Here is an 11,883-nt window from a genome sequence, read left to right as displayed (position 1 = left end):
CTCAGTCACTCTCAATTAAGAATAAGTCATAGTTCCTGATCTATGGTCTTAGTTGCTCGTGGCCTCCGATCAATATGAGATATACTGCATGCTGGACATAAACATGCCAAGCATATACGCTTCCAAAACCTCTGCAGCTTCCTCACACACAACCACCTTAGCGTTAATACTACGCAAGACTGAGGCATTCTTAGCCAGTCCAGTCATAGTGAGTCCAATAACATTGGTAGTACCTAGAACTCGGCAATCGACCTCTTCATGCATGAGGTGAATGGTCTTCTTCGAATCTTCAATGTCTTGAAGCGAATTAGTCATTTTATGGACCCGTTATCTCGTTCACCTAATGATTTAATAGCGTTAGTCGATCTTCAAGCGCGACATGATAGGTATTATGCTTCGCTACGGATAAGAGGGTTTCAAGCTTGGATAATATAAATGACTTCTTAGGCTCTACAGAGCTCTTTTCGCATTCAGCTAACCATAGGTTGAATGGCGCGAGTTTCGATCTCGTCTTGGACTCATTTCTTGCAGGAAAAGATGCTGTAGTGGTATAGTTTCCAATACCGACCATTAAAATCCCAAGGTTCTGACTCTCTCCCTTAGCTGCGAACTCTGCTCTTGGGCGTGGGCCAGGGATGACTGTTGTGGGGTTGGAGCCAGTTGGCAATTGATAGAGGGCGGCATCAATGCGTACCGACTTTCTCGCATTCTTCGTGGCCGCTTCCGCAATCTAGGGAGAGCTTGAACTCTTAATGGCGAGAAATCTATGAGGGCCAGCCTCATTCGCGGTTGCTGTATTTGCGTCGTTCGATGCTATGAGGTTAATCTCCTTTCTATCGCCGGTCTTGGCCTCGGAAGTGGCATGCGTTTGCTGCTTCGCCAGTACTTCTACCTCTTCTTCAAGACTACCTCCGGCAACCTCTAGCTTGTCCATGGCCGTTTTACCGGCCTCCAAGAGAGTCGACCTGCTTCTCGGCCGCGTTGGCTTGACCACACCTTGCGTCCCACGGCCCTGCTTAGCTTTCTTCGCAGCGTTTGAATCCTTTTGGCCGGCTAAGCGCTTCCCTTCAACTCTTGTCTTGGCTATCGTGGTTGTAGCAGGCACGAAGGAAGGTCTCAACTCAAGATGGCGTCGTTGGAAGATAGGGTTTGGTCGCTTTTAAGGGGACTAATAACATGGCGTTTTAGAAGCACTTCTGCGGTGACAACAAAGAATGCGGTAGGATATGGTAGTAGCAGAAGTCAGATGCGAAGGTGTATAAATATTGTCGTAGGCGGCAGAGTACTGATGATGAGAGGCCGAGATAACAGAGTGGAGATGGCATTGAAAGTGTCTGAAGATATTTTGATAGATGAGCACTACGCCTGCCCACAGCCTTCTGCTAGGATCTGAGGCGTGCTTGATAGTACACGATCAACCAATTGATCGTGACACATCAGCAAACAATGAGTAATAATGTTTGAACCTACTCATTTATGTGTGAGGCTGCTGTCAAAGCCACTCGGCATAGCAGGAAGTGGTGTAACGCATAAAGTCCCACTTAGGGATCTCCATTATCGCCTACATTTGCTGTGTATAATGTGGAGGCTTATTGATCAGCTGTTGAGCTACAGTATTGTCAGTACTTATTTAAGCAGGGCGTTGTGGTATAAAAGACAGGCGTCTAAGCTCTACTTAATGCACTGAGCAATTCTATATCCCCTCCATGAATCAGCCGATCACTGACGCTGTTTCCGTATTTCGAATGCCTACAGAGCTATCCTCGCCGCGAAGAAGCATCCGAGAAGGAGAGGTTCGCATTTACAGCCAGATTTTGTTCTATCCGTCACCGCTAACCCGAGTAAGCTTGACCCATGGACTGCGAACCATAACGCCGTAAGCGATATCGAGGGCACTGAGAGTTTGGTGTCCCTTTGTTTACAGTAGGGCGCGACGTCCATTGATGATACTGAAGAAGACCTGGAGGAGGTACATGCTCTGAAAGCTGGCAGCAGAAGTAGACGCAAGAACCAGCTCATTGTCGAGTTGACTGATTAATACTTAGGCAAAAAGAGGAAATGCGACGACGGCCATGCGAGCCAGGTCCGGCATAGTCTGTCAAAGCTGGAACGAGAAGAGGAATATGTTGGGAAGGTGATTTGTCAAACCATCCGAAAAACATCCTCGATGCTGAGTAAGGATAAAATAAATCCTGCTCTTGCTGATATCAACATATATATTAGGATACTGTCCAGACTTGCCAGGGCACTTGTAGCGTTGTAGAACAGGGAGTAAACAGAGTTATCTGAATGCCTAGACAGATCATTATATACTATGGTTGCCTATTTACACTGCTGTCCTTCAGCAAGCCGTTTCCTGGGCCTCTTCGGCGTGCCCCGGTCAGTGAAAGAGGTATTGGGGGTGGAGTCCCTTGCACCACTGCTAGTACTTTGCTGACTGTTTCCATATGATTGAGAATCAGGCTGGCTTGATCCCGAAAGATTATGGCCCTGAAGGTCTTCTGAAAGCCCGAAGCTCTTGGAAGGTTGTGCAACACTGAAATCCAGATCTACCGGGATTTGATCTATAGCCGAACATAGCCGTTTAAAGTGATTCGGCATCCATATGTCGTAGATATTCTTAGTGAACTTATATGCGGTCCATTTCTCCTTTCCATTTAGAGGTGTAAAGCTGAACTTATGGATTGATTAGATAGCGGTAGTACTTAGTGTCCTTCCCATTAATGACTGGGTAGTGTCCATAGATTCTCACCAATCTGTGGTTGTGCGAAATTGAGAAGGCGAGAATCTCTCGATGAAGCTTCATCTCACGACCAACAAGTCTAAAGAGCTCGACGGTAGCTCTTACCGCAAGTATTATGCTATAGGCATGCTGTCGGTCTGCAATATCGAGCGCTGCAGCACCGCACTTCACCTCACAAGTAAAGAACGGGAAGTACATATAGTACGTAGCCATGAGGTACGAATGATCGCTGGAGATGAAGTTACCAATAAATGAGGCAAGCTTGTTGAGCTGCTCGCTGGTAGATGCTTCCCGCTTGAATCCTACAGAGTAGTCAGGCTGCGGACGCATGCCTGTTAAAGGAAAGGAGTTGTTCCAGCCTTCGTTGACACTTTCGATCAAGAACTTTAGATGCTTGGCTCCGTATGATGTTAGGGCCTCCGCTGAAGGTACGATTAATCGACTAATGTCTTGAATAACCCTGGCTTCATTCCGATTCTGGATCTTTTGGATGGTTTGCTCAAAGAGGTCGTCGCGAAACAAAGACTGCTCGTGAACGGTTTGCTCCTTCTGGAGCAAAGAGCGGCAAAGTGTCTTATTTCCTTCGTCAACGTCAAGGTCGGATATGATTATAAAGCTTCCCTTCGTCGTAAGTAAAGTCTCATAACGTGGATCTTGGTAAGGAGCGCTCTTGACATCTCGTGGCTTTTGGTCGCTGGGTGTTGTTGAGCTCGGCGCGACAGAGCTTGTCGCGACAGAAGCTGGATCAACAGAGACCAGCGGAGATTTCCTCCGGCGAAGGGAGCCCGAGGACTTCTGCCTGGCAAGTAGATGACTTGTGTTTTTGTCACTCTGCTCAGTATATCCTTTGGGCCAATGTCCCGTCTTTGTCCAGTACAGTATGGGATCTGTTTGGCCGTCGACGCTGTCTGCCTCCTCTTGTTCAGTTGAGTGGTTAATAGCAGCTTTGTCAGGATTATGTCGTGCGTGTTTGCGAAAAGCACCTGTTACGCCGGATTCTGAGATATTCAGGCGTCACTTCCTGCCTTCGGATTGCTGGATAGGTAATGGCTGCTGGACAAGTGTTCGAGGCCGCTTAGATCGTCTGGGGTCCGCGGCTTGCTCGGCTTTGATTGCTCAAGATCTCTTTCGCGTCGCCGATTCCTGGGCAGAGGGCGTATTTATTTGATTGCAATTGCCAGTTTAAGGGTGTAAGATTCTTTGTAACCAATTCTCCTCCATGGCTTGTTCCTGTGTATCGTTAGATCTCTGATAACAACAGACACTATCACACGCTTACCTCTTGTCGCTTCTTATCCGTCCGAACTGTAGACTCTTTCTCAATCGCCAACGTCTTCGCAACACGGGAGGTTCGGGGACGGGTAAGACGTTCGCGGTCCTTACGATGCACTTTGTAGGGTCAGCACATGCTCTGCATAAGCAGCAGATAACGTGCATTTACATACCTTTGTTCTCTGAGGATGGCATAGGCAGCCTTTTGTTGGGCGGCTAGAGGCTTTGAACTAGCGGCCATGTCGTTTGAGTCGAGATATCGAGCGCTTATGTCTTGCCGCCGGGTTTTGTTGCGGAGTTATCTAGCACCAAAAGAGGTGCTTGACAAAACCCAACTACATCAACACCAAGCCACTGCGGAGCCATGACGCACGTGCTTCTATCCCTGTGTCGCATGTAGGTGCCTAGCTAAGCTGGGCCAGCAAAGGAATCGCTATTGCACGAATCGTTTATCTTCTCTTCAGTGGGAATATATATCCTAGAAGACGAACGATCCGCAAACCTGCTCCCTCGCACCAATGTGGGCATATGTGGCGTCGTTAACGTCATTGAAACTTCAACGGACTCAGAATGATACGTGAAATATTCTGGCGTGTTAGATCGCTACAGACGGCATGTTTAGCCATAAGTTAACTTATTCGGCATACAATTTATGAGCGCGAACGCGGCCATGTGCATGTTCCTTGCACGCTTCAGACAACACAGTCGAAATGGCCGCGCACGAAGGCACAAAAAGCGTCCTTTATATTCGGAAAAAGATCAATCGGTAAAAAGAGTTTTCTTAATTTTTTACAGGCACTCTCTTGATCGCATGCATTGCACTGCCGAGGCTTCATACATGCTTGTTCCACCTTCGGCAACTTTCTCTGCACATGTACGCCAATCGTTCTGCATGTCGCGACATGTCAAGACCGTCACAGGCTTAGGACCGACTTTCCGAACAAATAGAGTATTTCTCTCTTTGGTACATGTTAAAACTTCTTATATTCTCAGTTTGGTTAATAATAGTTAAGAAAGCAAAGTATCTTCCAGCTCCTACCGATGTCAGTGAATGAAAGATTTAGGGGTCTTCGTTAGCGACGTCCACACGCACATCTGTTCCCAAGTCTCTGTACGCTATATCATAAAGATTTCCAAGAATGAAGTTGTTCTTGGATCTGTTCCCGTGTAGCGTTGGCGGAAGAGTTCCCAAGAGCAGCATACTCTCTGCATAGACTGTATCTGAAACAGCTGGTTTCCCGAACTGGTTGCTCGTGCACATGCAAATAGTCATTAACCATGAGCCTCGCAGCGAAGATCCCGAAAAATAACGATATATTGGCTTAATTCAACGTGCTAGCAATATTGCAGTGCGATTGGAAAAATTCAATCATGCTTGGTTGGAAATATATCAGCCCACTTTTGTGCACCTTGAGCGCTCAAGTTAGTGCAACAAGTGTTTCCGTTCTCTATCAATTTCCTTCCGGAACATGGATCGAGAATATGGCCGTCCGTAGCAACGGCAACATTCTAGTCGTGCTCTGGTCGGCGCCAGAGGTTTATGAAATCAACCCTTTTGTGTTACCATCCACCGCTCAACTTGTCGCTCGGTTCGACCTACTCTGGCATTCAAGGCATAGTTGAAACAACCCAAGACGTTTTCGCAGTCATTCCATTCCACAGCTCGTCTTATTCGCTATGGACTTTTGATTTGCGCACCTCGAAGCTCTCTGGGAAGGCTGAACTAAGCCGAATTATTGCTAGCGTCCCGAACGTCGGTATTCTCAATGGCCTTACCAAACTCTCCAACACCATGCTATTAGCGAGCGATACCAAACTCGGTGCTGTTGTCCGGTTTGATCTCAGAAGCAACTCTTCTGAAGTTGCCATCAAAGACGATACCATGGTTGGACTACCGCTCGATCTCGGAGCAGGAATCAATGGAATTCGTGCGCGGAACAGCACGATATACTACAATAACTCTATCAGAGGCATATTCTGTCGTCTCGAGGAAGACACGCGCTCGGGTGATGCCATCGGCTCCGCCCATGTCGTGGCCGACGGACTCGGTTTCCTTGATGACCTGGCTATCGGCCGTGATCAGGACGACCCGTCGTACCTGATGCAGTATCTTGCAGGATCAGTCGTCCAGGTCCAGGCCAACGGAAGCTCAGCCGTTGTTGCTGATGGTCTGGACTTTCCAAGTTCTGCCCAATTTGGGAGGACATTGGAGGATGGCAACCGACTGTACGTTACAAGTACTGGATTCCCGCCTGGTTTGTATCTGAAAGGGCTCTTCGCTGGAGGAAAAGTGTACATGATAGATCTTTGATAGTTGGATACCGGTATGGCCTGGTTTGGCTGTCATTATTGAACGGATCGCTAGATTGAAACACACGATCAACGCCTTTCCAGAATTTAATCAAAGTTTTTCTACGTTATAAGTTGAATTACTCTGATATGTATATCACGTACGGTCATAGGATGAGGAAAACTGGAGTCCCCGTCCGCTCACTCTTACATAAGCCTCATACCGGCCCATTAGTACTACGGTGGGTGACCACGTGGGAATCCGGCGCTGCTGTACGTTTTTTTTTTCTTTTTTACCTGGTCTTTTTGGCATTTTTTAAAGTCCATATATCTTTAGTTTTATCGCATGCAAACTATGATAACGATCACTTTCCCTTGTCACCATAACGAATGTGCATTTTTGCTACAACTACATTGTTGTAACTTCTATAGAGCTTCAATGATGTACGAGTATTAAAAGTGGTGGCTAAATTTTGAAGATGCTAATCGAATTAATTGTTAATTACATGTTTAAAGAATTATCTAAAAATTAATGTTTTGGCGAAGAGAACTCAATCCTCCTGCTTATACACCAGGTAACGGGTAGAAATCTGGCAAGTCTGGCCAATTCCCTAGTTCACCAGGGTCGCCACCAACCCGCACCCAAACGCCCTCGCTTGGCTGACCATCATCTACTGCGAACAACTGAAACCAACCAGGTGGTGCAATGTGGCCGTTTGGAGGAGCTGTAATGGTACATGTTGTTCCGGAGCAGCTAACAGCGGGAAATATTGTTCTTTGGCCCATGCTATTACTGTGTGTACTTGAGACAGCACCGAGCAATGTAAAAGCCAGAGATCCAGTGCCCCCGTTTGGCGCGCTGACATCTGTGACATTTATGGTATCTCCCCATGCCCAATCAAAAGATGGAAGCTGGAAGGTTGGCTTTGGCTTACCATTCAGCAAGTAGGGAGGCTCAAAAACCTCGACAACGTACTGTTCAGGGAAACGGGCATCAAGAGGGTCTGAACCGCTCACAAGAACACGTCCATCATTCATAAGGATCGCCTCGGAATGGTACATCCGAGCAAGAGTCGTATTTGCCATGACGCTCATTCTCGACCCAACTGGCAATGTTGGATCGTAGAGTACTGCATTAAGGTTCGGGTTGTCGGCAAGTGCAAATCCTGCCACGCCTTCCTGGGCCCCATTGAGGATCAAGAATGTTCCATCTGGCAGAGCCACAATATTTGGCATCACTCGTTTAGATGGCATTCTCTCGATGACCCATTCGGCATCTGGATCTTCTGCCCGAATAGAGACACAGTTGTCTAGGGCGACATTGTCTGATGTAGAGCCGCCGCACAGAAGTACTTCAAGAGAGTCTGTGTACGGAGCGTGCTGCGGAAGAATGACCATTGCTCCTTCGAGCGGGTACGTCCTGCCGCCTTGGGGCGCATTAACAGCTCCAGGAATAGGTGGCAGAAGCTTTAAAATGTACTTTAGTATGTTTTCGACTCACTTCGCATCCTCGAACTTACCCTGATGGTTTCAAAGGTGTTCTCGTCTAAAATACGGGCTTGATTCCAGTACGCAACAAATATTCCCTCCCTCGTAACGGCTGGAAAGGGATACAGGTTCCACGGATCACTCTGTTGCAACCAGTCCATGAATAATGGAGGCCCTTCAGGTGGTAACATTTCCAAAGTCGGCACTGGAGGCCCGTTGGAACCATCTTCACCGCCGATTACAAGGATTTTACCGGCCGCTGTGATAACGGCAGTGGGATACCTGTTCCTCTTGCATTAGCCTACTGTCAGCAAGATTGATTGTACTGCATACCATCTCCCATCCTGAAGTTTTAACTCCGAAGCATTTTCGATCCAATCGTTCGTGCCATTGACTCCAGGTGTACCATCAGGGGTATAGAGTCGAATTCCAGCAAGTGCAATGTCCGACCACCCTCCAATGTTCAGCTGCCTTCCAGCTTTGTCTGGGAGAACAAGACCGGCGGAGCAGAATATATCTGTTTTCACGTGCATTTCCCTCCATGCCAAGTTAAAGTCGGGAATGCTGGGGTCAAGTTCGTAAGCACCGGTACTGTTTGGAGGACCTAAGACAACATTAATATGCTGCACAACTCTACAAGATTTGAAGAATTTGACAACATACCGGTTCCAAACTTTTCAAGGAATGTGACCTTGCCGTTGACGTTGTAGGTAGTCATCAGCGGCACAACAACACCTCCCATGAAGTAGCTATACGCACCAGCATCGGCGCCGGTTGGGTAATGCCAATCATTGAGAGCGGTTGTGCTGTTCCAGAAATAGGTCTGGAGACGTCCACCAGCCCCGCAAAGCGCAGATGCATTACCGGAGCATGGCATGTTACATTCAGAATCTGGCTGAATGGTGGGACCTGTAAGGGCTACATCGCTGTAGTCACCACAGTAGCACTCTTCGCCGTACTCAACTCCAGCAGCAGGATAACCAAACATTTGGCACTGGGCAATGCAATTGTCCACTGTGTTATTTGAGTCAACCAGCTTGTAAGGAAGGGGTCTATTTGCTGTCACCCCGTCCAGCAGACAACCCACGTACGTCCAGTTTTCTGGTAGATTGGTCACTTCGATGACTGGAATTGCTGCAATCTGAAGTTCACCTTTTGACCATACAGTCAATCTATTTCCTGCGCCACACATCTCAGTGGAGTTTCCACTGCAAGGCATATTGCAGTCACTGTCAGGGGCTTGGGGTACACCGTTGCGAAGAAAGTTGTCGCAGAAGCACTGTGTCGAGTATTCTGTTCCAGCCACAGTATACCCTAGCGTCGCGCAAAGATTCACGCAGGAACTGATTGTCAACTGGCTGGAATCACTTTGCTGGTATGCCATGGATCTACCGTTGCCTTGGTAATTATCGTAGTAACATCCAGCGTAAGTCCAACCTGTCGGAATTGGGACGTTACTTGCAGTAGCAGTGGCTGATATCGAGGATGTTGCACTTGGTTGAGAGAATGTACTCCAGGCATACAGGCTGAGTCGATTGGATCCACCGCAAATCTCGGTGGCATTTGACTGGCAAGCCATATTGCAGCCAACTTCTCCATCTGGCGCGAGACTACCTCCATTTTCAATGCTGTTATCGCAATAGCATTCTGTGCCGTACTCCATTCCAGCCAGTAAGTAGCCGGCTAGATTGCATGCGGCCTGACAATTCTCGACACTATTCCCATTAGGCAAAGGTGGCACATATGCCAACGTTCTCTGCGCAACACTATCTGTATAGCAGCCAAGATAGCCCCAACCAGGAGTACTAGGTGTTGATGATGCGGCCAAGCTGCTGGATACTGAACTGCTAGATGTCGGATCGCTCAAAGCAGAACTGCTTGACGTTGAACTGGCAGAGGTTGGACTGTTTGAAGCCGAGCTGCTAGACGTGGAGGAAGTTGAAACTAGTTGTAAAATCATACCGCCCCATACATTTGAATTCTGGTTTGGTGTGCCTACAACGTTCTTCAAGTAACATGGGCCAGGACTTGGACCTACCCAGCTGAATGCTTTGCAAGTCTCCGTCGTAGAGCAAAGGATAGCACAGTTTTCGTAGCTGTCTTCATAGCTCATGGAGAGGTCACCCGCTGCATGGTCAATGAAGCACTCCAGCAGAATTTGAGCACCGTTGGGGGCCGTGTAATCGACTCCGTTCCAATCTGGACAACCTACAGGAGTTGTAGGCGATGGAACAGGCGATGATGACGTTGAAGACGAAGAAGCAGCAGCCGATGCTGCGGCTGTGACTGTAGAAGTCAAAGATGCCATAGAACTTGATGTTGTAGAAGCTTGTGTAGGAGCAAGCGACACAATTTTTCCGCCCCAGACTCCTTGATTTTGGTTTGGCGTCCCTACTGCTGATTTCATATAGCATGGTCCACCTGCTGGGGGAAGCCAACTAAAAGCCAAGCACCCCGTAGTGGTTGAGCATGTATTAGCACAGTTCTCATAGCTTTCTTCGTATGTCATAATTAAATCTCCCCCAGCATGGTCAATGTAACACTCAAAGAGAACAACAGCGCCGCTTTGAACAGTATATTGGAATCCATCCCAGTCAGGGCACTGGACTGAGGTTGATGGTGTAGGCTTGGGTGCAACACTAGTGCTTGAAGATGATGACGATGGAGTTGGTTTTGGTAGACCGTACCCATACATATTCAGGCCCCAGCTTCCACCACAAAACTCGGTAGAATCACCGTTGCAAAGCATATCGCAACGGCCATCAGTAGCAGGTTGACCGTTCACAACGTTTCCGCAGTAACACTCGCCAGAATATTCAACCCCGGCGAACAGGTATTCGCCTTCAAAGCAGGCTGACGTGCATGCTTCGACCGTCATGGCCGCGCTGCCTCCTGGAACGTCAACCTGGACTGCAAGTGTACGATCTGGGGAATCGCTGAAGATGTGAGCAAACATTCAGAACCTTTCTTTTGACATACTTACATGTAACATCCCATGGAACCCCAGTTTCCAGGCCCGGGATTGGTTGATGGTGCGGGTTTGCCGTTGGTGTAAACAGAGAGTCTGTCTGGTCCGCCACAAGCCTGTGTAGAGTCACCGACGCAAGCCATGTTACAATCTGTGTCTGCATAAAGATTCGCATTGCCCAAGGTATAGCCGCAATAGCATTCCGTCGAGTATTCTGACCCTGCGAAGGGAAATCCCTTCGAGGAACAGAAATTTATGCATGTCTCGACAGACACACTGGGATCAATCCACGATGCTCCGTTCAACGTTCGTGAATTGACAGAATCTCTATGTGGTTTCGATTAGAGTTTTGAATCCCACTTGCAAGCAGAGGAACATACCCGAAGCATCCTGAGTACTTCCATGGTTGCGGAAGATTAGAAGGAATGGATAAATCGCGTGGATAAATTCTTTGAACGTGGTTTCTTTTTATGCTCTGTATGAAAGAGAGTTAGGTCGACTTCTGATCCATGTGCCAACACCTTGATGCTATTTCAAAAACACACGTACCAATGAAAGGACTCCTCCAATCAGGCACGCGAAGTGCACCACATACATGACGAAAACTGTATATAAAAAGGCTGTGAAGCGAGCGACTATGAAGCGAGCGACTGTGAAACAAACAAAGGAAAGGATTTGAAGGAAGACAACGAAAATCCTGGAATACTCTTTGCAAAACTAAGGAGCGAATACTTGGAAGGAATGAGGAAGAAAGGCGGCGTTTCGAGAGAAGATTATGAAAAGCATCCAGATTTGGAGCCGCTAAAGTTCAGAAGCTTTCGCACCGGTCGGCTGAGCGAGTTTGTAAGGGGCTATAATCAAGATTCTGTTCTAGACCATGCCTAACGCCAGCGTAAAAGCATTTTCAAGCATTCGGTATCCGAGAATATGTCGATGTTGCACAGCAAAAACCATGTAACTGCATGGCGGATCGTGAAAATTACCACCAAGGTAGGCTACAGACGAGGGCTTCACAGTGAGTAATTGCAACATGCAGATGGCCCCACTCAATGCGAGGCCTGCGTTCATCTTTTGCGATATTGAATGCCGGCTGAAAGAGCGCCACAATCTCGAGGTGATACAT

At 47.8% G+C, this 11,883-nt stretch overlaps 2 protein-coding genes and 1 non-coding gene across 3 annotated transcripts; 2 read left to right on the top strand and 1 right to left on the bottom strand.

Moving 5' to 3' along the window:
* Positions 1-730: 730 nt before the first annotated feature.
* PV09_02952 (uncharacterized protein) lies at positions 731-4,210 on the bottom strand (the record flags this gene model as incomplete). Its single annotated transcript, XM_016356081.1, has 6 exons — positions 731-1,083; positions 2,331-2,676; positions 2,753-3,647; positions 3,951-3,973; positions 4,023-4,132; positions 4,189-4,210. 6 exons carry the CDS (start codon positions 4,208-4,210, stop codon positions 731-733), a joined length of 1,749 nt encoding a protein of 582 aa, XP_016216387.1.
* Positions 4,211-5,386: 1,176 nt separating this feature from the next.
* PV09_02951 (uncharacterized protein) lies at positions 5,387-6,365 on the top strand (the record flags this gene model as incomplete). The annotated part of the gene is made up of 2 exons (XM_016356080.1): positions 5,387-5,604; positions 5,678-6,365. 2 exons carry the CDS (start codon positions 5,387-5,389, stop codon positions 6,324-6,326), a joined length of 867 nt encoding a protein of 288 aa, XP_016216386.1. The 3' UTR covers positions 6,327-6,365.
* A 102-nt stretch (positions 6,366-6,467) lies between these two features.
* On the top strand, positions 6,468-6,584 carry PV09_02950. Its single transcript, XR_001622103.1, has one exon. It is a non-coding gene; the product is annotated as a 5S ribosomal RNA (ribosomal RNA).
* Positions 6,585-11,883: the final 5,299 nt, after the last annotated feature.

This window comes from Verruconis gallopava (assembly GCF_000836295.1).
Source record: "Verruconis gallopava strain CBS 43764 unplaced genomic scaffold supercont1.7, whole genome shotgun sequence".
In the NCBI taxonomy this organism is placed as follows: Eukaryota; Fungi; Ascomycota; class Dothideomycetes; order Venturiales; family Sympoventuriaceae; genus Verruconis; species Verruconis gallopava.
The sequence above is the reverse complement of the archived record's forward strand: the minus strand, read 5'-3'. Positions and strand labels throughout refer to the sequence as shown.